At 48.0% G+C, this 27,510-nt stretch overlaps 5 protein-coding genes across 8 annotated transcripts in view; all 5 read right to left on the reverse strand.

Annotated features, from left to right (window-relative positions):
* Positions 1-666: 666 nt before the first annotated feature.
* Positions 667-11,417, reverse strand: LOC120955638 (calaxin-like). Of its 2 annotated transcripts, none has more exons than XM_040376690.2 (6): positions 9,675-11,417; positions 7,640-8,369; positions 4,830-5,310; positions 4,636-4,751; positions 1,697-1,795; positions 667-1,621 (listed from the first exon to the last, which is right to left on the reverse strand). In XM_040376690.2, exons 2-5 carry the CDS (start codon positions 7,996-7,998, stop codon positions 1,777-1,779), a joined length of 975 nt encoding a protein of 324 aa, XP_040232624.1. In that variant the 5' UTR covers positions 7,999-8,369; positions 9,675-11,417; the 3' UTR covers positions 667-1,621; positions 1,697-1,776. The 2 variants fall into 2 exon arrangements, with proteins under 2 accessions (XP_040232624.1, XP_040232634.1); XM_040376700.2 differs by having other exon boundaries at positions 4,359-4,751.
* Positions 11,418-11,487: 70 nt separating this feature from the next.
* Positions 11,488-12,338, reverse strand: LOC120955658 (general odorant-binding protein 99a-like). Its single transcript, XM_040376725.2, has 2 exons — positions 12,187-12,338; positions 11,488-12,106 (listed from the first exon to the last, which is right to left on the reverse strand). The coding sequence occupies exons 1-2, from the start codon at positions 12,226-12,228 to the stop codon at positions 11,729-11,731; spliced, it is 420 nt and encodes a 139-aa protein (XP_040232659.2). The 5' UTR covers positions 12,229-12,338; the 3' UTR covers positions 11,488-11,728.
* A 108-nt stretch (positions 12,339-12,446) lies between these two features.
* On the reverse strand, positions 12,447-15,399 carry LOC120955651 (general odorant-binding protein 99b-like). The gene is made up of 2 exons (XM_040376711.2): positions 13,434-15,399; positions 12,447-13,365 (listed from the first exon to the last, which is right to left on the reverse strand). The coding sequence occupies exons 1-2, from the start codon at positions 13,470-13,472 to the stop codon at positions 12,979-12,981; spliced, it is 426 nt and encodes a 141-aa protein (XP_040232645.2). The 5' UTR covers positions 13,473-15,399; the 3' UTR covers positions 12,447-12,978.
* A 932-nt stretch (positions 15,400-16,331) lies between these two features.
* Positions 16,332-20,273, reverse strand: LOC120959411 (head-specific guanylate cyclase). Of its 2 annotated transcripts, none has more exons than XM_040382745.2 (6): positions 20,046-20,273; positions 19,161-19,372; positions 19,012-19,085; positions 18,846-18,928; positions 17,431-18,767; positions 16,332-17,361 (listed from the first exon to the last, which is right to left on the reverse strand). In XM_040382745.2, the coding sequence occupies exons 2-6, from the start codon at positions 19,326-19,328 to the stop codon at positions 16,981-16,983; spliced, it is 2,043 nt and encodes a 680-aa protein (XP_040238679.1). In that variant the 5' UTR covers positions 19,329-19,372; positions 20,046-20,273; the 3' UTR covers positions 16,332-16,980. The 2 variants fall into 2 exon arrangements, with proteins under 2 accessions (XP_040238679.1, XP_040238690.1); XM_040382756.2 differs by lacking the exon at positions 20,046-20,273 and adding an exon at positions 19,600-20,034.
* Positions 20,274-20,877: 604 nt separating this feature from the next.
* The window catches only part of LOC120959398 (TOX high mobility group box family member 3-like), a 55,487-nt gene continuing 48,854 nt past the window's right edge, over positions 20,878-27,510 (reverse strand). For both annotated transcript variants that reach the window (XM_040382718.2, XM_040382726.2), the window contains exons 10-11: positions 22,957-23,555; positions 20,878-22,875 (exon numbers count right to left, since the gene is read on the reverse strand). In XM_040382718.2, coding sequence (XP_040238652.2) covers positions 22,785-22,875; positions 22,957-23,555 — 690 coding nt within the window. In that variant the 3' untranslated portion in view covers positions 20,878-22,784. The remainder of the gene's footprint in view (positions 22,876-22,956; positions 23,556-27,510) is intronic.

The raw sequence follows: 27,510 nt of genomic DNA on the forward strand, positions 1-27,510 counted from the left end.
ATCAGCTGAAACCAGGCATTGAATCACGTGAAATGGCACGTCCCTTACAATCCCCTTGTAAGGTCTGCAGATTTCGAAATCTTCTAAAGTTCCCCTCCATCTAACAAAGAACAGACAAAGAGGAGCCCTGGTCTTACAATGCCTGCAATTTGGGATATCTTAAGATGAAGAGTACCATGATTGATCGCTACAACAGGTTTGTGGGGTGGAAAAGTTTCCTCTGCAAAGTGCGCCCAAGACCGGTTAGTGCCCTAATTGTTGTCGTTTGCGTGCTGTCGGCTGATCTACGAAAGGTCATCTATTGGACGACTGCCCAAGGCGCAGATCCATTAGCTGGATCTTCAGAGCTAGACAAATGAGGAAGCTACTGCTTCAGTGCGAGGGACGTTCAGGACATAATGAAGTGGTCAAATTTGCGAAAACTCATTTAATTGAGTGACGTTGAAGCACTGGATAGGGAATTGGGAAGGATTTATTGGAGGCTCTGAAGGCTCTAGGCACCGCGTAGGATATATAGACTACGGGATATAGAGACTCCTTAAGTCTATACAGGGCTCTCAAGGTATCTTTAAATGAGCATAGAAATATACTTCTAAAACCGAGTTCAAGAATTTGTTATGTCGGACAGGATTTCCTTGACTGAATTACTATGTGAAATATGAAGAAATGTAATGCTAATAACACCTCAAATTAATTTATTTGTAACACTTCACTCTCTCTCTCTCTCTCTCTCTCTCTTTCTCTCTCTCTCTCTCTCTCTCGGTTTGCTCTATTGCTATGAAAACTCAAACAATCTAAAGTCCAGCAAGCATTCGGAAGTTAACACATTCTCATTCTACAAATCACTATAAAATATTGCAACCTGTCAAAACGGACCTAACCGGTACTTACGACTAGATAAATAGCTTTCTTTCGTTAATTCGTTCACTAATATAGTTCTGCTCATGTTGTAAAGTTTGCGGTTGGTCTCTTTCGTACATCAAAAACAAAACATAACCCCAACTTGCTGGTTGGAGTTTCGCTATATAGGCGTAAGGCTTGACCTAGGATACTGTTACCCGTCGTACCTGCATCTAGTGAGTTTTCTAATTTGGCGTTTTCGCTAATTGCTTGACAGCCTAGTTGAGCTGCCTGCGCTGTCTGGCCCTGTCCCTGGGCCCACCCGTCTGCCTAAGCAACGTTAGAAATCTACCTCTATCGCGTCGAAGTCGAAAGCTTTTTGTTTTTGCTTCCAAGGCATTCATGTGCGTCATGCGTATGTAGCAAATAGTATGTTTTTCAAATTGGCAAACAGTGCAAAATCAAAACAACCGGAACGTTTTCCGGATACGGAACCTCCGGGCTCCTTGACTCCTACCCTCCCCAGGCCTAACCAAACCATGTGTGACCTTCGATTTTAGGTGCGGCCGATGCGGCGATGCGCATCATAACTTTTGCGGTGACGACTGTGCTGACGGCGCACGGATGGCAAGGTCAGGCGGTGGACGGATGGCTGACCTGTTTTTCCTTCCTTTTCTCACTCCTCTTCAACTCCGTGCAGCTGGTGCAGGTTTCCGTCGGTGGGTAGGCGGAAGGTGATGATGATAAGACGAAAATCGCACAAACCGTCACCGTCGGAGGTCTGAAAAGAAGAGACGAGCACTCGTGAGTTACATTTGCAGGGTTTGTGGGTTGTACGATTGTTCCACTTTTGTACCTGTGCCTTTGTTCGAAGTGGTTTGCTTACGCAGAAGTATTCCTTGGAGATGTTTGAAGTGGGCCTTTCCGTCGGTAACATTAGTTGGAGTCCTCTTGGCTACAGTATAGCACCAAAAACGTCAAAACGAGACGAAGAAACGAAAGCGTACAGATAAAATCGTGCATCTCTGTAAACTGATGAGGTGAACTTTGTGTGTGTGTGTGGGAGTGTGAGAGAGAGAGATATAGAGTGGGTGTATTTTGTGAACAAGTGCGGCGTCCATTACAAGTGACGCGCCGGTACTGGGACAGAACAACTAAGAGCTAGTGTGTAGTGCAATCGGAAGAAGGAATCTTCAACGAAGAGTCATACGAGGACATCAATTGTTGAGTCTCAAATTTGCGATGCTTCAATCTAGAAATGAATGTCACAAATTTTAAATTACCCAAGATTTCATCTTGGAACTCATTAGATGCACAGTTCCCGAGTTACGCGGCTCTCGGCAAATGCGAAATGTATATGCGATGTGTCAAATCCGTAAAATTTGCTCCAAGAATTTCCAAATGGAAAACAAATTGCTTTTTTTGCAAAAAAAAAACAAAAAAAAATTAATTCGTTAGAAAAGCCAGAAATGTCAAAGTGTTAATCAAAAATAGACATTTATCAAGTGCATTTTGGATTTAAAAAAACATGATATTCGACATACATGGAGTGCTTTGGAATTTATAAATCGCGTATCTTAGGGACAGAGCAGATTAATTGCAGGGTTTCTTGCCTTATCTGTGAAAAAATAAGCAACAGTACAGATCCCTTCATATCAAAGAGATACCAAAAAGTACTTGCAAAAAGAGGTCGTTTCATGGTTGATCAAAATTGATTTAGCTTGTTCCAAAAATGCTAAAAAATAGCGGAACCAGTTCCAGAAAAACAAGATGCAATCAAAACCTTTTGAAACCGCCTAGTATTGTCCGGAACAGATTTTCTGAAATCGTCTGGAATTTTCGGAATTATACTTGGATGTTTCTATGTCTATGTTGAGGTTGAGCCATTTAATGACATGCATGGTTCCCAAGGCTTTATCTTCTGGAGGGTTCCAGTTGATTCTGAACCAGTTCCGAGACGATTATGAATAGATTTAACGATTTAACTTCTGTAGAGCCGTGCTCTCCAACTTATTTAGGATCAAAGACCACTTGGCCACTTTGAAAACACATTTTCCGCGGCCCACATCCTTTGAGGATATGCATTTTTTAAACTTAGTTTAAAAATAAAGTTTTTGATCAAAAATATGTTGACATCTTATTCCAGGCGTGTTTTATGGAAATTTAATCTTGCTGAAAAAATCACGATATGTATAGCAAAAAGCTTTTCTGTTTTCGAAAATAAGTTCTTTCGCGGACCACGTCTGTTAACGCCACGGAACACAGGTTGAAGGCCACTGTTGTTGAAAATACGCTCTGCACTAAAAAAAACGTTATACTACTGTCCTTGTACAAACAACGTTCGAGCAGGTTCATGAAGTTTAGAATATTTAATTATTCATCGAATCTTTGAAGACTCATTGAGTCATTCGTGGTTCACGAAAGATTGAAGATTCCTTATCCAAGATTTAGATTCATTCGATCATTGGCAAAGCTTCATTCCCAATCATTAATCAGTCTACCAAATGGACTCAACATAAGTACTGAGAGGCGAAGGACATTACAAACAGAAACAGTGAGCAGGCAACAGATAGTGTCACATTGCGTACAACAACAGCAGCATCAGTAGTAGCAGTAATAGCTTGAGAAGATGAAGAAAGATATTGGCAGGTGGTTGATATCTGCCCACTGATAACGCTAACTAAAGGAACTGGATCGTTATCAGCGTGCAGCGGCCATGATCGAACCAAAAAGTGCTCCATTTTCGACCACTCATTGCAGCCATCGCAATGCAGTAGTTTCCCGATGCTCAGCAAATGGTGGATCGATGGTTGCGTATGGATAATTATTTACAGAGCGATACGATGATGCGTCGTAGCCGCTGACTGCAGCAAGCAATATTTACAGCAGGGGCACATACAGCGATACAGATCGTAAACAACAAGCACACACGCACACAAAGCCTGCCAGGCGACAAGCTGATCGGAGTGGTCCTTGTAGCGTAGCGAGAAAATCATAAAACCTCGTGCCTCTCCGGGGGGGACCCAGGGAGGGAAGGTGGCGCACTGGACGGAGCTATTTGTACAATGCAACAAGTCGTGGGTCGTCACGCAGTAAAGAGGGGATCGCGCGTGACAGCGAAAGGAAAGGAAACCGAAGGAAGAAAGTGAAATAAAAAACCCGGTTTTGTATAGCGGCAAGTAGAGGCTTTAAACGGCGACGGCGAGGATATGTCTTTCCGCACGTTTTATAGCGTCAATAGAGCGTCGTGAAAACGGTAATGACAGGCGACACACACAGAAACAAGCCTTCCAAAACCGATAGTAAAACAACTGAGGCCAGGCAGCAGGACAAGCAGGACGAAACAAACATTCACATGCTAACGAGAGGAAACGATGTTGGTCGATACAAGACACAGGCAAAAAACGGACGAAATACATAGATAGCAGTTGAGCAGCAAGAGGGCGGCAGTGAAGGTGGGGCGCAATATTAAGGCATAAAAGGTTGGGGTTTTTGCTCGCTTGGAGCTCCCGCTTTACCTCGATCCGTTCTGGAGGGGGCATTGGAATGGGAAGCCTGCGTCTTACGTTTGTTTGTTTGGTTGGGATTTGAGGAAAGAGGCAATGGGATACCTTCGCCCCTCCCAGAAGTTTGATAGTACTACTAGGAGGAGAGTGAGTATTCCTCGGCAGGTGAGTTGGGGTCACACCCCCCCAACCAGCCACTAGAAAGTGCTCGTTAGGTTCGTTAGCTGCATGAGTCGAACAGTAAAGAAAGATAGCGTGAAAACGAGTAGTAATGAAGGGTAACAATTACGCTTGCAGTGTCGATAGGAAGGACATGGTCGCCCGGTCCGAGGGCAGACACTGGCCGAACGCCTCCAGCAGTAGCGGTTCCTCCGCAATCGCTTCCTGGTAGTCCTGGAAGGAAATCTGCAAACCATCCCAACACATAAGCAAATAAAAAAGAGCATCCCCAACATCATCGCTAACTCAGTGACCCTGTCCTACCTTGCCATCCTTATCCATGTCCAGCTTGCGCAGCGCAATCTCGACCAGATCCTTGACGCCCTCATCCGGGTCCTCGTCCTGCGGCTGCTTGATCAGACAGTTGCGCAGTAGCGCGAACATCTCGTCCTTCGTGATGAACCCGTCGCTGTTCAGGTCGTACACGCGGAAGCAGAACGCGGTCTTCTCCGCCTGCGAACCCTTGAGAAAGGTGGACAGCCCCATCAGCCAGCCCTCGAGCCGGATCGGCAAACCTTCGTAGCCCTTCTCCCATGCGCAGAAGATGCGCTCCATCAGCGTCTCCTCCGTCACGATGTCGAACGTGCTGTGGAGCAGCTCGCGAAAGACCGACCGGTCGATGCCGTCCATTGAGGAGCCGGCCTTAGCAATTACGCCCGGGTTGCTGGCGGCTAGTGCCTTCGAGTTCATGCTGGCGTTTGCGACCAGCTTGCGATAGATCTTGCACAGTGCCTCCACCTCCACCCTGAAATGTTTGGAAGTTTGGAAGGAATTGGAGGGTACAAACAGTTAACCAAATTTGCGAATCTTGGGGTGAAACTTTGAGGGACAGAGATTTTGTTTTTGGAGGATATAGTTGGGAATTGGTAAGCTATTCCAACTCTTTTCAAAATGGAGTGTAACAAGGAAATCTGTAGTCATCCGATAGCCAGGCGGCATGTTCTAAATGATATCTCACAAAAATCTCAACGTCTTGTCACCATATCCTGTCTCCAGTTTGTGTACGTAATATCTTTGGCGCATAGGAACTCTTTGTCTCTAACAGTACCTGACTCTAACTTTTCTGTCAATATCGAAAAATATGATAGGAATATCCTATAGTCATATATATAACCATTGGCCAAATGCTAGACGTTGTCATCTACTTCTTCTAGGACTTCGTAACCCTATGATCTGTTACATTTGTTAAGGTTACTGAATGACATATCTACGTCTTTACGATATCCAAAATAAGACAACATTATGAACCTCAACAACAAATGAATGTCCCGTGCGGATATTGAACAACCATTCGCTTTGCTAAACCCGCAAACAGAATTAGGGAGACAGTAGCCCGAATCACGTAGAATTTCCTAGACATTAGGAACTATTAAAAGAACTTCCAGCAGAGCTGAGAATAAGAAGTTTTGTATTCCACACAAGGACACAGAAGAACATAACTTACATGATGAAACCCAGGACCTAGCCATATTCCTGGAGATGTACGTTCAGCGTGAGCTGATAAGATCCATGGTTTTACTTCCATAGTTCACCGATTTACTGTGACTAAGATCTAAGACCTTTGCAATTGAACTTTGGCTTCTAAAAGTCTCTAAAATTTGAAGATTTCTTGTTGATGATTCTTGATGATGTATAGATTCTGCAGGTCATCTTTAATGCATTGCTTAGCTTTCGAAAAATCTCTTTACCTTTCAGATATATTGATGACTCTGAATTGGCTACGGTCGTTTGCCTAGCAAGCAATAAAAGCAAAAAATTAACTCACACGACATTCTGGCAGCTGGCATGATGATTGCTTCTCCTCTCACCCTCATAAGCCTACCTGCCTTGCACGCTTAAAAAAAAATAATGCAAGTACGCCCATGGAACTACATTCCTCTCCATCCCACCCATCAAAAGGCAAAAACAAAAAAAAATCCATATGTATCGCATGTCACCAGAGCCATTTCGGTAACCGCGCGATAAAAAAGGGACATCGATGTTGTATCGAATCATAAATGATAAACAAATCAATAACGGGGAAATTTATGCATTCCATACAACCATTGCCTCCACCCGGGAACTGGGTGAACCGGGTGAAACTAACACACATTTGGAGGACCTGTGCGGTCGCTCCTTTTGCGTTCAGTGCGACGCTCGACTCGATTTCGGCTTTTGGTCAGTAAATCATGCCACGCTATTAAACGTACCACACAGACACACACATACCCGTTCCCGGAATTGGTTGTACAAATGATGGAATTTGTTCGACATAACGAGCGTACATCGAATGAATTTACACGAGGGAGAGAGGGTCTTACGGGAGTGTACTTGGTAGTACTTAACATGGGCCAATTAAACCCCTCCCGGATAAGATTAATCGATATTCGGACGAGCCTACCTAGTTGTGGAGCGCATGATGAAAGGTGCCTGACCTGATTGCTTGACTGCTTCACGAATATCTCACGCCCACATCGCATGCGTGAGGTCATCTTGAATGTCTTGCTCTATTAGCACACTATCGCACTCTTAGTGATCTTTTGAGCTGTTAGGACCTGCTCTCTTCAGTGGCTTGAATCAGAGCTGTAGAGTTTCTATAGAGATTTAGCACTTTAACTCACTCATTAAATATACTTTCCTATGCGATCCACCTCACTCACTCTCTGTGTCGTTTAGCCACTTACTTTTGGAGGAATACTTCTGTGCCGACTAGTCATTCTTTTACGATTATACTCACACACCATCTGTTACATTACCGATTTTTAGATTCGAGCACTCACTCTCTGTGCCAACTAATTTTGTTGGGATTCATCTCACTCATTCGTTGTGCCTAATAATAACTCCTTTGGGAGTCTTCTCCCCTGATGCAGTGTGAATTAAATTCGAAAAGTTTGAGTCATGCAAGTGGATTAAAATCAAACATATTAATTAAAATTCTTCGTGTTGAGTTGAATTCACACATTCACTTGCACGATTTTACTCACTCTCTCTTACATCTGAGGCAGATCAACTACATTCCCCTCCCCCCTCCCTTCTCCGCCCTTTATCGCCCTGCCCAGAGGCCTTTAAAAGACACCCTGCCAACTCCAACTCACTTGGAAAAGTGCGTCCGCCGCTTGTACATCTCCAGCATCTTCGGGTTGAGCTTGCCGTTCAGCTCATCCATCCTGGCGAGGATGCGTCGGTTGTCGCGCGAGATCGTCGTCCGCCCGGTGCCGGCTGCTGCGCCCTGGTGCTCCTTCGCCTGCTGCGAACCGCCGGTCGGCTGCGCTGCGGTACCGTTGCTGCTCCCGGCCGGATCTCTCGACTGGGCCGAAGCTCGCCTGCCACTGGCCAGAAAGATGGAAACGCTTTTCATTATCATTGCCCCACCCTTCGTGTTGCTGGTGAACGCGGCCGCCAGCGCGCTCCGCCCCGGGCCGGCCCCCTCCTTCGGCTGCCGCCGCGTGTTCATTGCGTTTGCCTGATGTTGCTTCGGCTTTTCTTTGCCTTTTTTTTGGTAAAGGGCTCTATGGTTGTGCCTTGTCGATTTTTGTTGTTTTTTTTTTTTTTGTTGGGCGTTTGGCGTTCGTTCGGTAATATTCGGGTCCGAGTTGTCGCTGCGTTAGCTAGCAACGTGGTGTGTGTGTTTTTTGTAGTTGTTTATAGCCAAACGGCTTCTGCACGTTCGAGCTGTGTTTGGTCCTTCGAGCCGGATTGTCCTTTTCGGCGTTGCGAGCGTCGGAAAGCGCGCAAACTTCGGTGTCGGATTGCAACGGGCAGACCAGTGCCGGTGGGTAGATGAAGCGGGAAGAGACCTCCAATCCACTGCAACACGTACCACAGCTGGAAGATTGTTTATTTTATGGGTTATGTTTACATATTTGATTGCTTTAACGTCTTCTGAAGATAAATGGTTAAAAACTGAAGTTTACTACTTTATTTGGAACTAACGACATCGGCATATAGAAAGGACATATTGTTACATCAACGACGCCATTGCTTAAATCATGACACGTAAAAATATAAAGGTAGATAAATCTAAAAGATTTTCGTAGCTCCTTCCAAAAACTTCCGGCGAACTTCTGATTGAGTTTCTGAATGAGTTTTTTTTGTTATTTTTCTTTAATTCCTTAAAATTTATCTATTCCGTCGCAAACGGTCGTTTTCTGTGTATTTGTCCAATTTATTCGTGTTTTTTTATTTAGCACCCAGCTCATGATCGCATGTCTGCGTTGTGTTTCCCCGTGGTCGTTTGTTCTTTCGCTGCTCACACTGCTGGGGGCGGGGGCGGGGCGGGGGCACCGTGGATGCGGACGATCCGGAAGAGGATGGACGGGGTTTGTAAACAAACGCGGTGTGGCACGGGAATTTATAATTGCCACCGCTGCCGCAAGCGAGAAACCTCGAGAAGCCTCCTCGCCCAACCTCCAACCCTCCTTCTACCTGCCAAATTTCGGTGTCAATCAATACCCCAAAACGTCAAACGGGGGTGTCGAAAACTTTGCCCGATTCGCCCGTTTTTTTGTGTGTTTGTTTTTGCTTTTACCATTTTGATAACAGCCACTGCCTCTGCTGTGTCCCTGGGTGTTTGCTGACTCTGCACGCCCTGACCCCGAACGTCAAACTTTTCAGCAACTTTAGACGTTCCCGTTCCCGTTCGCCCCCCAACGCTTATCAACGGCAGGTAATCGACATGGACATGGCCCCCAAAAACAAAAACTCCCTGCCCGAACGACCGGGGCACCGATCGAACAATTTTCCAATCCCTGGTCCAATGCCCCCAGAACTCTGGCAGAGCGGGAGGGAGGAGCGAATGCCTAATTTGCATATACACAGCACGGAACCAGGACCACGGCCATTGGCGTGTGAGCACGGCGATTCACGAAGCAGCAGCAGCAGCTAAGCAAACGGACCAACGGAACAAACAACAACAACAACAACAAAGCAACGGAGTACAATGATCCTTTGCCCGTATTAATTGTCGCAGTGTCAACCTGAACCAGTCGGGAAAAAGGGGGGCCCGCAAGTCATTCTTGCGGCAAGCCCTGTGCCAAGGGAACTGTTGGTACAAAAAAAGGAAAACAACGCACACACACACACACACACACAAACACAAGCACGAGAGGAAAGGGTGAAGCACTGTCTAACCTCAAAACGGGTACGCGGACGCACGGACGGACTTAGGGCACCGAAACTTTGCACGAAACATCCCGCGAATTGGCCATTGCCTGGCGCGACTGGTGCCAACTCACCGTGACCATTCGATTGATTTTTTTTTTTGTTTGTTGATTATAGGGGGAGGATTCTGCCGTTGTTGTTGTTGCTGTTGTTCGCTGTTGGTCATGGTTCCGTGTCCTCCAAGTGGGCGCACGGAGGACGCCTGGGAGCATTGGTGATGGAAGGATGGTTTGTTTATTGATGTTGTTATGGCGATGTTTGAACCTCGGTTACTTTGCGCGGAGCGATGACACAGCACATTGTGCCAAGTTTGAGGCGTTTGCTGTCCTAGAGAGAGGGAGCGAGAGATGCAACAATCGTAAGAATAGTTTGAACGTTGCGGTATTACATTTCTCTCTCTCTCTTTGTCAGTTCTAGGCACTAAGGCACTAAGTGATCTCCAGAAGCTTCCAGAGTATAATGCTGAAATGTTGCATTTTTAGGTGCCTCAAGTCAATATCTCTAAAGCATTCAAAGTTTTTGTGTCCGAATTGAAAACACTTTGATCCTCAAACGCGTATGTCATAAGCTTGTTTGGTGAAAACTGAGAAATTGAATACACTTTGGTTCTTCAAATTGAAGTATCTCGGAAGCGTCCCGAACATGATCCAAGCATTGGGAATTCTTGGATTTTGTAGCGTGTGTCTGTCATGTTACTAGAATTCACTTCTTTGAAGCATTCAAAGTGTTGATCAATTTGTGTACGATTAAATGCTGCAGCTCTAACATCTGTAGTAGAATGATAGAACTGAGATCACTTTGGTTCTTTAATACATACCTCTGAGGTATTGAGATCATGAGGCTAGAATTAGAATACCGTAAATCTTGTTGGTCGTATCTCTGATGTCGCTGGTATTGAAAACACTTGGTTGATTCTCTGAAGCTTTTGAGGAATAGCTTGAATTTTAACTATCGAATGCTTCAACCCGAGTATCTGCAGCGTCCAGAGCAGAATGCTATAATTGAAAGCAGTCGTTTCCACTTCTCTGAAGCATCCACAGCAAAATAATACAATTGGCATCACTTCAGTTCTGCAACGTGCATCTCTGAACGCACCCCGATCAGAACAGCCAAAGCTGAAAACGCTTTGGTTCTTTAATACGTATCTCTGAAGCGTTCAGAACATGTAGGAATCTTTGATATTACTGGAATTTGAAAACAACATTTAAACTATTGGAATTTGGATGTTCCAACACGAACGTCTGAAGCATTCAGATCAGAATGCTGTAATTGAAAATCACTAGAGTTGGAAATACTTTGGAGCTCGAATCCCTAAGTTTTCCGAGGATGGTCCACAAATTATTAACACTTGAATATAGGCAGAGTGTGTCTCTGGTGTAGCTGAAATTGCAAACACTTGGGCCATTCACAGCACAGGGTCAGAATTCAAAACACGAATTTCCTTATCTCTGAACCAAGCAGAGCAGAATGGTGGAAACACTTTTGATACTTCAATGCAATACATCTCTCAGGCGTTCAGAATTGGGATCGCTTTGATCGGGTGTTGTGTATCTCTGCTCGTATGTGATAATACCAATTATTCAGAATTACACCTCGGTTCGCGTATCTAACGTACTACTGAGGCTAGAATTACACACTTCTAGCGCCTCCAGCGTGTGCTCCTTGAAGCATCCAGCGCATAGTTGTGTAATTCGGAAAATCTCAGTCTGGTCGAATTGGAGCTGCTGTGAAGTTGAAATTGCACCTCGTACGATTGATAGTAGAATAGTCGAGTCGGGCTCCATTTGACATTTGCTTGAGAAAAGATCACTTTATTCCAATGTCCGAATCACGATTGTCCCGGCATCGCACCGAGCAAAAAAAAAAAAAAGAAGGCGCCAAATCCCCCCACCCATCCATGTGCTCGACTCTACATCCACCGACCGGCAGATGCGTAGCAACCCATGGCATCTGGGGCACTTTTCGCCTTTTTTTTTGTTGTTGCAAGGGGCGACACCGAACGCACCAGGCACCACACTCACACCTTAGTCCTTCTTGACGCTCGCCTTGATGAGCGACAGGTTGTTCTTCTGGAAGCACTGGAAGCCCCGGAACGCCCAGTGGCACACGTTGCCGTCGGTGTTGCTGCCCGCGCACTTGACGATCTCCTCGCGCACCTCGTTCGCGTCGCGGCCGTGGGCGAGCTGCACCACCAGGTTGTCCACGATCGGGCCGTTCGTGTCGTCGAACAGCTGCATCTTGTTGAAGATGCACTTGATGTAGCACTGCGTGGTGTCGTCCTCCGGGAAGTTCCACGACTTGTACTTCTCCACCAGCTCGTCCGACACGCCGAGCGACTTGACGCACTCGGCCCGGTACGCCAGCAGGTCCTCGCGCGTCTGCACCACAAACTCGGCGCTCACCTGGCGGTCCAGAACAAGGGCGGTTTGTGTTAGCTCCCGGCGGCTGGTGCTTCAGCGATTCTCGAATTTCGTGTACTTACCACCGCGGTGAAGGCTAGGAGGGCAACCACAAACTTCAACATCGTTGCGAATCGGGCACTGGAGGACGTGTGGGGTGAGATTCTGCTGCTGCTGCTGCTGCTGCTGCTGGTGCACCTTTCAAGTACGGGGCAAAAACACGGACTGATGGCTACACTAGACCCGCTCGCCGGCTTTTATAATCCCCAGCAGCAGCATCATTCATCCCAACCCGTGGGCAAGATCCCGCACGTCCCGAACAATCAGCAGCAGCAGCAGCAACAGCATTGATTTGCTCCACTTATTTACTTGATAGCCTGATAGCTCGATGCTTGTACGTTGACCCGCTCTCGGCTTGTCGGATGGGACGCTTTATCCACCGGGGTGTCCCGCGTCGGGCTTGATTTGATTGTTTGGATTGGGGAGGGAGGGGCACTCAATTACTGATCCCACTTCCGCTCCTGCACGGCCGCCGCCCAGTGCCACAACCGTCTCGGGTCTTCCAGGAAGTGATCAGCTGATCTGGCACCAAAGTGCACCCCGCGCTCTGATAACGAACCTTGTTGACAGAGAAACCGGGTGCCCGCACCGGGGGACCACTGATAGAAACGGCCCCAGCGGCGCAAGCCGCAGCGAAAGGCGCGATAATCGAACAGGCAGGCAGCGTCAACGGCGTTCGCTTTCGCCACCATTCTTTTGGGTTTGGGGCTTACGGTGTTTATTGAAGACACTTAAGGCTAAACTACATGCGACACCGAAAATGGGCGGTAGCAATAGAGCAAACATGTTTTGGGACCAGCCGGGGACCCGGGTCGTCAAAATAAGTCATACTCGGTGCTCTGGATGCAGGCGAAGAACGTGTACGCCCGCAGGCACCCGCCGCCGCTGTCGGGCGCGGGCGGCTCGCGCAGACACCGGCTCGTCTCGCTGCGGATGTCGTCCGGGTCCTCCACGATCGCGTTGCTGTGCTGCATCTGGGCGTGCACGTTCGCCTCGTGCGGGGCGCCCTCGCCGTCCAGCAGGTCCGCCTTCTGCAGGATGCAGCGCACGATGCACCACCGGCTGTCCGCGTCGTCCGTGTGCAGCGCCACCTGGCGCATGTAGTCGATCAGCGAGCTGCCCCGCCCGGCGTACTGCTGCACGCACTCGTCCCGGTACGCGGTGGCGTCGGCAAACGTCCGCACCACGTACGCACCGTGCGTCTGGAATATGGAAAATGGGGAAGAGTTTCTTAAAACGGGGATACGCAGGGAATCCGTTGGCGTCCTACCATCACAAACAGGGAAATCGATACGAGTAGCGTTTGCATGGTGCAGATATATCGTCACCGCTAGTCACCGTTCGCTGCCCACTGGCCGTGGGTTGGCAGGGCTGGGTCCGTTTTATATCCGCGCGTGAGAATGTATCGGGTTAAAATGCTGACTGCGTCTTGGGAAATGAGCTCAAGGTCTACAGGCAGCAGCAGCAGCAATCGACACAATCGTTTCCGGCTTGGCATGGAAATTGGTCGGGAATTATCGTTACGGATGGGGTGTCGCTCGCTCGCTCGCTCTCCCCACGGTCGGAGGTTGTCATTCCGGGTAGTTCCGGCTGATGATGTGTTAGCCAACGCTAGAAGTTAAGGTTCTGGATGCTAAACTCTTGTAGATGGCATAGGCAGCAGCCTGAAATGAACGGTTTCATCAGCTACTGGAGCATACATCTTCGGCTCTGCCAGTGTCGGCACGCTGTACCAAATATTGATTCCATCTGCAAGTGCGAGACTAACGACACACCCACATCATCCACTCCCCGGACCTGGCCTGGCACGATGGGTAACGATCACGACGCTTATCAACTTAAAGCAAACCCGGTACCACAATTGGCCATTCGTCGCGCGTTTTGCAAGCCATCTGGCGAATAAATTCAATTAAACCCGAGAGCGTATCCCCACTGATCGCAGCAGAAGAAGCAGAGGATGCGCTCGCGCGGCCTCGGGGCACTTATCGCGACGCTCAAGGCGGCACCCAGTGCAGCGACGACCGGAATGGATCACACACATACGCACACAATGGATGTGCGATAAGAGGCGAACGCATCACCCAAGCGTCGTCCGACGACCGCTGGCTGAAGGTCAGGTCAGGCGCGATCGCTGGCATGGCGTATCAGTTGCTCGCTAAGGAAAGCGGCTATTTATAGGTATCGGGCCGGACGAGATGAACTATTTTGTTGGAATGAATTGAATACGGCTTCTTTGGTTAAATTCCGTTCTGCCGAAACCATTAGATTGCTAATTATTCTTTAGGATATGCGATATATCTATCGTGGTTTACACTATTTGTAATCTCAGAGATTTCTGATGCTCATACACAAGAGCGATGCTTACAAACAAATGGACTCATTATATTCAGCTTTTAATCTTCGTTCAAAACCCTACATATAACATGTCCATGGTCATCTTCTTGGAATTCAATCGTCAATTGCATTCTTCCCTATTGCGATTCAGCAGAAAGGTCATACGCTCTCGTATATGCGACGGGAGTGAAGACGAATACTGGATGGAGATGAGCAACTGCTCAAAAAGAGCCGAGTAGCATTGCAGTCTATGAATAAAATCTCTAAATGACTCGTATTCTGCTTGGAGGATGCGTTTTAGGGATATGAAGCCGCTATTTATCAATCAAAGCTGGATTTTTCTGGGTCAGCTGGGACGCTGATGGTATTTAATCTGTAAGGTCTGTATTTTGCCTAAGGTACATAACCTATCTTTCAAGTGATAGTAGTGCCTTTCGAAAGATATCGATCGTGCCATGATGCCAAAAGCGACATGGAAAAGAAGACAGTTAATTACGTCACAATCATCAGCTGGATCGGAATTGCAGCAAAGCATAACTTATAGAAGATCTTCCACACCTCGGTTTGATAGACAATTTCATCAGTCACTTTGACAAGGTCACTACATAGAATATGTTAGAATCTGTAGCTCCTCAGATTGCCAGGAATCAGCTTGCTGATCAGGGTCTACTGATGCTTCCTACAGGACCTTGTAGATGAGTAGTTAGCAACGTGTTGAAGAAATTGGAGGTCCGGTAGAATGCAGAATCCGTTGCCCTGCTTCAGACAAATGTGAGATTGCGTCACAATGATCAGCTAGATAGGAATTACAGCAAAGCATAACTTATAGAAGATCTTCCACATCCCGGTTTAATGCGCCAATTTCATCAGTCACTTTGAAAAGGTCACTACAGAGCGTATGCGTTATAATCGTCAGAGATTGTCAGCAATCAGCGTGCTGATCAGGGTCTACTGATTCTTCCTACAGGACCTTGTAGATGAGTAGTTAGCAACGTGTTGAAGAAATTGGAGGTCCGGTAGAATGCAGAATCCGTTGCCCTGCTTCAGACAAATGTGAGATTGCGTCACAATGATCAGCTAGATAGGAATTACAGCAAAGCATAACTTATAGAAGATCTTCCACATCCCGGTTTAATGCGCCAATTTTATCAGTCACTTTGGAAAAGGTCACTACAGAGCATATGAGTTATAATCCTCTGAGATTGTCAGGAATCAGCTTGCTGATCAGGGTCTACTGATTCTTCCTACAGGAGCAAATTAGCAACGTGTTGAAGTACTTGGAGGTCCGGTAGAATGCAGAGTCCGTTACCCCTGATCAGGGTCTACTTGCTTATACAGGACCTTGTAGATAAGCAAGTTAGTAACGTGTTAGCAACTCGTTACATTATCGGAAGAAATTGGAGGCACAGTAGAATGTAGAGTTTGATGCCTCGCTTCAGACTTTGGTGAGATTCGACCGATTCTGACATCAAGTCCGGACTCTGTTCATGGTGGTCTATAACAGTCGGATTAACTTCCCAGGAAGATAGGTCTACTGCACGCTGTTCTTGAGTTCCCTGGGTTCCTGCCAGTTCTACGTGTATCGTAGGGCGCCTTGAAGTCGATGAACAGGTGGTACGTAGCAATCTGCCGCTATGGATCAGATCCGGCAGGATCTGCCGTGGAGTAAACATTTGGTCGACGGTGGATGTTGAAGTCCAACAAACCTTGCTTGGGTAGCTGCTAATGCAAATTCTAGCAAGAGACAGTCTCCAGCACAGGATCTACAACAAGATCTCGAAGACGGCATTGACGACGATGACCTTGACATTATTTCGGAATTGACCCTCTTGCATATGTATGTAGATAGATTACCTTTATTTTATTACGGACAGTAGTGCTAAGCGACATAAAAACCTACTCGTTTTAGTTGTTCTTTAGTTAGTTTTAGTTACACCGTACTTCAAAAAACACGTATCCATCAACGAAAATGCGCACGAACGTGTGGGTGCGTGTGTGTGTGTGTCTCCGATGGACTGTGTCAGAAAACAAACACACCTACAAACATCAACAACAGAGCAAAACAAAACAAAACAACACCATCCATACATCCATTACATTAACGTCTAACGAGCTGAAACCCACCGAATATCGTCATTTTGGCATATCATGAGTATAAGGCGTTTCTAAAGAAGAGGGAAGGTGTCGTCTCGCCGCACCTGGTCCTTAGTAGGTTAAGTAGGCTAGTTTGGTCTAAATAGCTGGGGGGAGTGGTATGGGGGCGGTTTACGAATGGGGGAACTCGGGAAAGGAGGATACATGGTAGTCTCCGTCGCAGCAGGCCGTGCCTTGTTGTCTAATGTTACCGGTTTTTGGTTTGTTCAAACATCTACTAACATCAAAATACAATACTCCGCCCAACCAGCGGTCGTCGTGTGGAGTCGTCTCCCAATCTGAATGTGTGTGTGTGTGTGTGTGTGTGTTGCTCCCTTCCAACGCAGGCTTTACTGAGCGACCTCGAGCGTAATGGTTTCGGCCGTATCCTGGAGCGTCTGTCGCATCGCCTCCTCGATGTGCTCCTGCAGGGGCCGATCATTGCTGAGGGTCGGATGTTTGTAGCCCTCCAGGAAGTAGCACGTCAGCCCCTTCGAGTCGGTGAACTCTTTCGGCATGTGCGACGCGTCCCGTGCGTTCAGCTGGAAGCCGTAGTCGGGATGCTTCACCAGCCACTCGCGCGTGGTCGGGCTGATGTTGATCTTGCACGCCTCGCTGCCGGACTCGAACTTGTTCGCGATCGTGACGTTGTGCCCGAACAGACAGTACCGGGGCATCTTGCGGCCGACGACTCCGGCCAGCACCGTGCCGGTGTGGATGCCGATGCGCATCTGAGGAAGAATGGTAGAGGAAGGCTTAGTGCGGCATGCACACAGCTGGAGGGAGGAGTGCCCACTCACCTTGATGTGCTGACCGTCGTGCGTGTTGTAGAGCGTGCAGGTTTCGATCATCCGCAGCGCCATCCAGGCGACCTTGTGCGCGTCGTAGATGCTGGCCCGGTGCAGCCCGCTCGCCACGCAGTACGCGTCCCCGATCGTCTCCACCTTGTACACGTCGAAGAACCCGCACAGCTCGTCGAAGTGCTTGTACAGGTTCTCCAGCATGTTGATCACCATGAACGGGGTCGCCCGCGAGCAGATGCTGGTGAAGCCGACGATGTCGCTGAACAGCATCGTCACCTCCGGGTACGTCTTGGCGTCGATCTGCGCCCCGAGCCACAGCCGCTCGGCGATCTCCGCCGGGAAGATGAGCTGCAGCAGGCTCACGTTCTTCTTCCGCTCCTTGATGACGGCCGCGTTCGCCTCCTCGATCGAGCTCTTCAGCTTGTCCATCCGGCGCCGCAGCCCGTCCTGGGCGCGGGCCTGCTCCCCCACCAGTATGACCTCGCGCGTCGCATCGTGCAGCGGGATGTCCGAGATGAACAGCCCGTTGCACGTCAGCCCCTCGAGCCCGTCCAGGAACGGCGAGCCGACGAACAGCAGCGCGTTCGACTCGGGACAGAACACCATCTGGCCCTTGATCTCCAGCCCCTTGGCGAAGAAGTCGGGCCGGCCGGGCGGCGCGCGCAGCGAGATCATGAACGGCGTGTTGGTGCGCCGCACTATCTCGCGGAAGTGGAGCTGCAGGCCGCGCGGCCGCTTGAAGCGAAACACCGTGCTGGCGCACAGCAGCCCGGCCGGGCCGCCGGCCGCCGCCCCCACGTGCCCCTTGAACAGCCGGCTGAAGGCGGACCCCATCTGCACCAGCCGCAGCTGCTCGTCCATGATGAAGTGCCACGGGAAGGCGTCGCAGAAGAACTGATTGCTTACCTTCAGGTCCCGGGCGTCCCCCGACACAGCGTCGGCCGGTCCGCGCCGCTCCAGCGCCCGGCCGGCCGGCTCGTCCACCCGCAGCAGGTAGCGGTAGCGGGGCGTATCGCCCGGCAGCGGTTCGAGCTCGATTTCCGGCTCGCACCCGAACAGGAGGCGGGCGAGGGCGCGCAGACAGCCGAGCAGCAGCCAGGCGAGGACGGGCCGCTCGGAGGTGAAGATGAGCTCGCCCTCGCCGGCACACACGAACCCGGTGTCGGAGATGTCCTCCTCCTGCAGCTTCAGCACGTCGTACACGCCGTCGAGCGAGCCGAGAAACTCCTGCAGGTCCGAGCCGAGACACTTGAAGGCGCGCTCGATCACGCCGACGCACGCCGTCTGGATCAGCTCCTCGCCGAGCAGGACCAGTATCTCCGAGACGGCCGATTCTAGGGAGAGAGAGAGACACACAGACATTACAGTCGTTTCGAAAAGGGGAAGCGGCAAAAGCAAACAGTCACCATTACCATCGATCTGCGTCAGATTGTCCTGAATGTCCGCCAGGTAGTCGTAGTGTGGGTAGATGGACAGCTCCGAACGTTCGCTCTTGCTGCCGATGGAAGGGGACATGGGGAAAAGAAATGCAGTCATTTGGAGGTTCGCTTGCGGACAGCCGAGCAACACCACACTTACAGCTTTGACAGGCCGGGCCACCTGTTGCTGTACTTGCCGATCAGTGACATCAGTGCCTCGTGGACGTTGTCGATCTGTCGGGAGAGAGTATCGGGCGGGAATAGAGCAACTTCTGGGCAATCCCTAGAATCCTACCAACGGACACTTACCGACGGTGCCGTCAGCAGCTGGATCGCGGCGTTCAGATGCGTGAGCGTCAGCGCATCGCCCGGTATCTCGCTCAGGTCCTCGTCCAGGTTCCAGTTGTGGGCCTCGGCGATGGACGGCTGGCGCTGGAACTGCTCGCTCGAGATGTGCTTCGCAAACGGGCAGGCCATGGTGAAAGGGGCTTTGGGAGATGCTCCCTACAGGAGAAAATAAGCTGGAAGTTGTTCGTGCAAGATATTGAGATCTGAAGAGCCTTGAAGACCAGTTGGGACGTGTGGTGGTATTGTATGTTGTAAAGCGCAGTAAGGAACACTGCTGCAGGAAAAAAATATCGATTTTCTTCGCTGGCCTGCTGACCCTCACACGAAGGGACATAGAATGACTGTGTGCGGAGTTGGGTTGTCTTCCACTGGAAATGGAGCCTTAATGGGGCATGAATACCTCCAGATGTTGAAATGGAGCACTACTCTTGAGACTCTGCCAGAGGTTGAACGGTAAAACTGGGCCAGAATTCACAGACACCAGGGCTAGAACTGTGTGGCGCTTGTAGCACAACCAGCCGCCCCGAGTTAGGGAGTCGTGCGGGCGGTCAGTACGCCTGCGCCCCATGTGATAATTTATGGCAGCGTTTTTCGCACCCCAACCGGACCTTTCGGAGGCGATTGAACGTATCACTTTTGGTGAATGTGTCCAACTATCGAAACACTGTTACGTTTTAATTGCAGACACTGAAAGCGAGCTCCACAGCTGTGCTCGGAGGCCCCGATCCTAGTAATGCACACTGGCATGATGCGGAAGGTGCTCTTTAGTGTCTGGCTCTGTTATGATTGATGGGCGTTGTGGAATTGGTTGATTGTGTCGTCGATGATTGACGCTGTGATGCTTACCTTGTGCCTGACTGGTTCGAAGCGATGCGCGGGACTCCACCGGGTTTTTGCTGGGGGTTCTCCTCGTCGTCGTGTTCTGGACCGTGGCACTCGCACCCGTGCACTGTTTACGTTTGCAGCGGAGCAGGCGAGTCCGTCGCAGTTCGCCGTCGTCGTTCGGGAGCTGCTTTGGAGCGTTATGCAACGTTTGCAGCGCGCAGGACCAACGTGTGTGTGTGTGTATGAGTGGTACGAAGCGTTGTTGGAATTTCAAATAAAAAAAACTCCTTCTTTCTTTTCTCTCTCTCTCTCTCTCTCTCTCTCTCTCTCGCACATTTGAAGCGTTAGCTTTAGATGGCGAAGATTAATAATTTAATTATATTGTAATTTATAGCACCACTTCAAACCCCGTGAGCCGTGAGCGAACGCAACGAGAATGATGTGCGTGTACGGGCGCACTTTTGTTGGCCAAATGGAAACGCAATTGCGCCACTGAATGGGCCACAACAGGCGCTTGATTAGGGAAGGACTTTGTGATATTAAAACCAATTTAAACGACAACAGGAAAAATAAGGTTGCGTAGATAAATGAGCTATTGCTCAATTCTAATTGAGCTAAATCTAATTGGAATGAAACTTCGTACCAAATGGTTTCCAATGGTTCCAGCAAAAATTCCATTTTCTATTTTTCTTCGGTCGCAGAACAGCTCGTTTTTGTATTTTTTTTTTTGTATATAAAATATCATTTAGAATATATTTTTCGGAATAAACATGATTGCACCGAACCCCCCCCCCCTTCCCCCCCTCCCCCGTAATAACACGTTTACTACAAACGACGAACCCACCGGGGCATGTACATTTCGAACGAACACGTATGAAAATGTGTGCATTTTGCCTTTATTTACTTGTCGGTTTACAATTCCGCATCGAGATGGGCAGGGGAGAGGGAGTGGGTAGGTGAGGCGGGGGTTTGCCTCCTTTTCTTTGCTGTGTAATTGCTGTATATGTAATTAGCTATATTGGCCGTTTGAATTGAGCTGTATTGGAGTGAGTGACAGGTAGTAACAGGACGTTTGAAGGAACACATCACATCATACTTATACATGTATAACACACATCCACACACACAAACACACGTATAACTCACAGTTCGTTGGGGCTTGCTGGCTTCGCGTCTTTGCTGTGCTCTCTCCCTCCTCTGAATAGTTGTTTTGTTGCAGTTTACACATTCATTTAGACACAAAGCGGTCAGATAAAGCAACACAATGACCTCATAACATGGCTTAAGTCTGCGCTTGAACACCATAATCCATAAAAAAAAAAACAGACGCACTCTTAACGTGGTCCCCCGTGCGCAGTGAAAACAGAAAAATACCCTTTAATAATCGGGTAAGTTAGAGCAGAGCGGATTGGCGGACTACTCTTATCGGACTACCCTATTAGACTGGGTGGGTGGTAAGGAATTCGTACGTCAACACGCGTTTGACAGCGTTTTACCACGGTAGGAAAGGTGAAATTGTGTATGCTCGTGGCTGTTTCCGTACGGAGAGGAATACAGTTATTGGAGTGCTCAATCCAAGGTAAAAAAGAGAAGATTATTTTCGTCGAGATGAAAGGCAAAACCAAACACAGGGCTGCTTTCAACGTGTTATCACTGATTTTATCAGTGGAGGTAGAATAATTACCACAAAAACTAATTCCGATTCGCTGCGCGTTATTACACTAGCGAGTGGAATTTTCATGTCAAATTTCGCTCTTAGCAATTGAGCTTGACAGAATTCCAATTCCACCTACCTAGTCTAATACGGCCGTAAGTGACCGTTGCGTTTAAAAGTGAACCAATCCTTTCTCCTGCTTAAAGCTTTCTTTCTTATTGGAAAAATCTCTCGTATCCCATAGATTTTTGGTTCGTTCCCATAATTTATTGGTATTTTCCGATTGGATATCAATACAATTGGACCAAAAAAAAATCTGTGAAACGGCCAAAAGCTCGTAGGAACGCACAAAAAAAATCGTGGGAAACCCTGTAATTGTATCATGTTTATCTGATACTATCCATCAAAAACGGATGCATCTGCGCAACTTACACGTACGGTGAAGCGTTTGCTTCACTATAGCAAACACGGAAAAGAAGCTCATCCTCTTCTATCGGTCTATATAGGTGTGTGTGTGTGTGTGTGTGTGTGTGTGTGTGTGTGTGTGTGTGTGTGTGTGTGTGAGCTTTGTGAAACTTACGACATACTATGCCAAGCCAATGGGGCACTTTTCCATTCCCTTCATGGCTTGTTTCTATGTTGTTTGTGGTTTGGCTATCGATTACGGGGCTTATAGTAATGCAAAGGTATCCTACAGGTATGTGTGGGTATGTGTGTGTGTGTGTGTGTAGGTATAAAGGTTTTTTTTCGACTGTAGAAAACGAGTGCTCATTTTCCATATCTCATTCACACACCACACAAGCGCGCTTCGTCTCTCTCTATCTCTCTTCCTATCGTTTAATGCATCCGACGTTAGTTAGATGTTGTCTTCTTCTTTTTCTTCTTCTTCTTCTTCTTCTTACAACTACCTACTAACACTTCCCACCTATGTGTGTGTGTGTATTTCCCCCCATTCTAGCGCAATAAACAATTAATGGTAGAGGTGCCATCAACAAAACGTGACCGTTTGGCGGCGTACAGAGCACCACACCTGGGCAGCACTGGGGCGCCGCGGCCGGGCAACCGAACTGTCCTCTCTAGTCTGGCAATATTCCAGGGGGGGTCATCTACTTCACCGCGGGATAGGACTGCTGCTGCGGCGGCTGTGGTGGAGCATTTCCTTTGAGGCAATCCTCCTGGAAGGTGGCAAAGACGGCACTACAAAAGAGAATAGTAGCGATTAATCGTAAATTAAATAGGACAACAAAAAAAAAACAAGCAATCAAAATCAAAACTAACCGGCAGTGAGCGACGACACACTCCTGGCTGCAGTACTCGTCCTCCCAGTCCGGGTTCTCGATCGCCAAATTGTTGCAGCCCTGCCGGATGCAGGTCTGCGGTATCGCGGCCGGCGGTTCCGCGATGCTGGTAGGGCAGGACTGCTGCTGCACCATGGCCGCGGCCGGTTGCTGCTGCAGCTGTTGCTGCTGCTGGTGCTGCTGCTGCTGCTGCTGCGGTGTGCCCATCAGGTCCTCCACTACGGAAGACTGGGAGGACATCGTGCCGGCTACAGTGCCGCCACCCTGCATCTGCTGCATCTGAGCCTGATGCTGCAGCTGGGGATCTAGCTGCTGCAAGTGCTGCTGATGGTGGTGGTTGTGCTGCTGCTGCAGCTGTAGCTGTTGCTCATGCTGCTGGAGATGATGCTGCTGCTGGTGATGGTGCAGCTCCTGCTGCTGCAGCTGTTGCTGATGCATCTGCTGCTCCTGCTTAATGTGTTGGTGCTGAAATTGCTGCTCCTGCTTAATGTGTTGGTGCTGAAATTGCTGCTCCTGCTTAATGTGTTGGTGCTGAAATTGCTGCTGCTGCTGCTGCTGCTGCATCTGCTGGTGGGACATCTGTAACGGAAACCACCCCCAACCGGATGAAGAGAAAGAAGAAAAAAGAAAAAAAAAACTATGTATAGCGAGGAGGTGTGATTGGAAGAACGTTCGGTCGGTTCTCTTATGGCCGTGCTGCCTATTAGCGAACATTTGAAATGATTGGTTGGTGGGGCGGATCATCGTGTGCGGTTGTAATTTTTTTTTGTTTTGTTTTGTTGGTGGCAAGATGTTTGGGTGCCATCTGTGTACGCCTGTGTACGTGTGTGCATGAGTTGCGATTGGATAGGGGGAGTAGTGGGGGAGTGTTGTGAGTGCATTAGGGATTAGAAAAGGGGTTGTTCACTTTTTTCACTCAAAACACTGGCGCTCTGATCTCATACATACTACACACGGAAACGCGCCATTCGCTGCAGCCTGTGGAAAAGAATTCAAAGAGATGTCTCGGACCCGTATCTGTGTGTGTGTTTGTGTTCTAGAAGTCGAACACAAAACGCTACTAAAACTACTACTAGTACTACAACACTACTAACGACTGCTACTACTTGACTACCACCTACGGGGGAAAACACACGCGGGCGAAAACGGACGAACGGCCGACGGGGAACCCGTGGACGGAAAACCACAGGGACAAACACAGGGACCACACAAAGACTGGTGTGTAAGTATTGTACACTATGTATTTCTTCAACATTAATCATGAACAGATATAAAATTTTGCACAGAATCCGCACTAGAAAACAAATAGGACCGGTGGTACATCCCCCACGCGCGCGCGATTTTGTTTGTTTCTCTTTTCTTCTCTTCTCTTTTCTTTTCTCTTGTTTTCTTCTCTTTTCTTTTCTTTTGTTTTCATTTCTTTTCTTCTCTTTTCTTCTCTTTTGTTTCCTTTTCTTTTCTTTTCCTTTCTTTTTGTTTCGTTTTGTTTGTTTGTTGTTGTTTGTTTTTACTAAGTTTAATAAAAAAAGTGTATGTAAATAGATTCGTTTCGCATCGCGCTTTTGAGCTTGTGTGTGTATGTGTGTGTGTGTGCCGAAGAAAGTGACGGTATGGGTGGGGGTCGTGGTGTGTGAAGGTATGATGGCGGCGCCTGCCCCACACACACACACACACACATCACCCACACTCCTCATCCAATCACACACACATACATACGCACACACAACCACGCATACACACACACTCACATACGCCTAGCTATTTGTGTATTTTTTACCCTTTCCCATGCCTTCTCTATTTCCACACCATTTCCACAGGTTGTTTTGGAGTTTCCTGTTTTGTTTTTGTGGGACTAAAACTCGTCATTTTCCCTTTCTTTCTCTCTCTCTCTCTCTCTCTCTCTCTCTCTCTCTCTCTCTCTCTCACACACACACACACACACAAACAAACACGCAGACTCATACTTTCTCTAGATCCTTTCTTTGCTATCTTGTGGTTCGCGCTTTCGGTTTGCGGTTGACATTTAAAATTAACATTTTTCATCCCTTCCGAGGGGGTAGGCAGAGAGGGGAGGGGGAGGATGGCCACCCGCGCGCTACTACTCACAGTGGTTAGAGGGTTTTTGTTTACATTTTTCGTTTGTTTCGTTTTTCCCTTGCGTTCTCGGGTGGGGGGGGGGTCAAATTAGGGACATTCGTATGATCTTTTGTTATTGTTTTTTTTTTTCTGGAAGGGCGAACTACCAATCACTGTCTATCTGATGGGTGCTAGAATGTGTTGTGATGTTTCCTTTTTCGGTAACATTATTTTTCTCCTTTTTGTAATGCGCTTTGTTACGCTCTCCTGAGTGTGGGTGAGTGTGGCGGGCGGATTGGGAGAAATTAGAAGGGTTGTTTTAAAAACAATTTTGTGTCCACAAGTGATTCGTTCTTTCATGGATCTTTTCATGGATTTTTTTTTTGTTTGTTTTGTTACCGTTTTTGCTTACTTAGCTGGAGAGTATACTATTCAAAATGTGTGTATTAGTTTAGTATGCGTGTACACATGAGTTTAATGTTTTGTTGTGTGTGTGTGTTGTCGGGTTAATTAAGGTGTGTGTGTGTGTGTGTGTGTGTGTGTGTGTGTGTGTGTGTGTGTGTGTGTGTGTGTGTGTGTGTGTGTGTGTGTGTGTGTGTGTGTGTGTGTGTGTGTGTGTGTGTGTGTGTTTCGGTGTATGTTTTGTTGTTGTTGTTGTTGCTCCACTCCACGTTAACGTATTTAATATTAACGTATCAAATATGTTATGTGTGTGTGTGTTTATAATATATACATGGACATTTCTGGCTTCATCGTAACACAAACAACACGAGTGTGAGAAGGGAGGGAAGGAGGAGAAAGGGGGAAGTAGGATGGAAGAGAGAATAAGCACGTGGTGGGATGTGTGTTCTAGAGCTGGACTGATTACAGGGTTCTCCACGAGTTCTCATAGTTGTGAGACACTTCATGGACTCTTTCCTATTGGAACTGAACTTCATATGTTGGAAATTGGACTCTATTGGAACCCTTTTTGGACAGGCTCCTTGGAAAATCCTATTGGATTTGTCCAACAAGGGTGCTATAGAGACCAATTCCTATTGCATTAAGTTCATTTCACGTAAGAAGGAGCCAATAAAGTGTCCCACAGCCATGAGAACTCCTGGCACATCCTGTAAGGGAAAAAGGATACATTTCCACACTTTTTTCCATCCTTCAAAGAGTCACCGATGTTATCTCTCTCACTACCAACACCCCCCCCCCTCCTCCACCCCCCGTACCTTACGCCTCACCCACGCTTTCCTTCACATCCACATGGGATCGCTTTTCCTCATCCTTTACAATCGCTCTACAATATTCCTACCGTAGTAGTGTGTGTGTATGTGTGTGGGAGAGTGTGAGTGTTTACAATGCCTTTTACAAAGTCTTAACTACAGGTTTAAATTGGTTACAATTTAGTTACTTTTTTTTTTAATAATAATGCGCGTGTGTATGTGGTGTGAATGTTTTTGTTGTTATTTTTTCTTTTCACTTTATGATTACCATGCAACTATGCTGGTGATGTGCGTGGGCACTCTTCTTGCTCGTTTCTTTCTTCAACTCGTTTTTCCTCTTGTTCTCTTTTTGTATCTCTCTCTCTCTCTCTTTCTCTGGCTTTCTCTGTCGCGCTCCAACTTTAGCAAGTTTAACTTTGTGTCGAGCTCCTGTTCTTTTAGAGCATTCTTCCCCCCGAAACATGTAATCGTTTCGGACTCGAAAAAGCACAGATCAAAATGCGCACACAAAAACAGACACACGCACACACACACATATATATATACACATACACGCGCACGGAAGCTGTGGACACGCGCTTGTGTGCATGCAAAATGTAACCCCAACACACCCTGCCCGGGGATCGCGCAATGGACGCGTGTGCACGATCAGCCACATTTGCCCCCACCCTACCCCCATACACACCGACCCACTGTGTGCATCGCGCCGTGCAGAAAAAAAACACACACACACAGTGTCGTCACACAGTTCTGAAGCGAAACAGCGCAACATAGAGCTCGATCAACCCGCCTGCTTGCGCGATATCATCATCCTGGCTCGTTCTCCGGGGACTGTTGCACAAGCGCTACCTAGCACACCTACTCTCTCTCTCTCTCTCTCTCTCTCTCTCTCTCTCTCTCTGACTGTCTTTAACTTGTTATCTGTTTTTTTTGCTTTATAGGACACTGGTTGAAACTGATCATCCCTACACTAAACCCCTCGTCCTGAGTTTACTAATAAACTCTCTCCTTCTCTTTCTGCTGTAGGATTTGTGTGTGTGTGTGTGTGTGTGTGTGTGTGTGTGTGTGTGTGTGTGTGTGTGTGTGTGTGTGTGTGTGTGTGTGTGTGTGTGTGTGTGTGTGTGTGTGTGTGTGTGTGTGTGTGTGTGTGTGTGTGTGTGTGTGTGTGTGTGTGTGTGTGTGTGTGTGTGCGGGACGAGGCGGGTTTGTTACCGAAAGTGCCCTCCCTACCTCCAAGGACCTCATCC

The sequence above is a fragment of the Anopheles coluzzii genome, chromosome X, assembly GCF_943734685.1.
Source record: "Anopheles coluzzii chromosome X, AcolN3, whole genome shotgun sequence".
Classification (NCBI taxonomy): Eukaryota; Metazoa; Arthropoda; class Insecta; order Diptera; family Culicidae; genus Anopheles; species Anopheles coluzzii.

Excerpts from the sequence above, each read along its gene's own strand:
- LOC120955651 (XM_040376711.2), bottom strand. The coding sequence starts at position 13,472 with ATGCAAACGCTACTCGTATCGATTTCCCTGTTTGTGATG. Across the intron at positions 13,366-13,433 it reads CGATTTCCCTGTTTGTGATG|ACGCACGGTGCGTACGTGGT; the intron begins GTAGGACGCCAA and ends TCCATATTCCAG.
- LOC120955658 (XM_040376725.2), bottom strand. The coding sequence starts at position 12,228 with ATGTTGAAGTTTGTGGTTGCCCTCCTAGCCTTCACCGCGGTG. Across the intron at positions 12,107-12,186 it reads TCCTAGCCTTCACCGCGGTG|GTGAGCGCCGAGTTTGTGGT; the intron begins GTAAGTACACGA and ends CTGGACCGCCAG.
- LOC120959411 (XM_040382745.2), bottom strand. The coding sequence starts at position 19,328 with ATGGCCTGCCCGTTTGCGAAGCACATCTCGAGCGAGCAGTTCCAGCGC. Across the intron at positions 18,929-19,011 it reads TGGCCCGGCCTGTCAAAGCT|CAAGAGCGAACGTTCGGAGC; the intron begins GTAAGTGTGGTG and ends TTCCATCGGCAG. Across the intron at positions 17,362-17,430 it reads ACGACGGTCAGCACATCAAG|ATGCGCATCGGCATCCACAC; the intron begins GTGAGTGGGCAC and ends ATTCTTCCTCAG.
- LOC120955638 (XM_040376690.2), bottom strand. The coding sequence starts at position 7,998 with ATGAACACGCGGCGGCAGCCGAAGGAGGGGGCCGGCCCGGGGCGGAGC. Across the intron at positions 5,311-7,639 it reads CGGCGGACGCACTTTTCCAA|GGTGGAGGTGGAGGCACTGT; the intron begins GTGAGTTGGAGT and ends CAAACATTTCAG. Across the intron at positions 4,752-4,829 it reads ACATGGATAAGGATGGCAAG|ATTTCCTTCCAGGACTACCA; the intron begins GTAGGACAGGGT and ends GATGGTTTGCAG.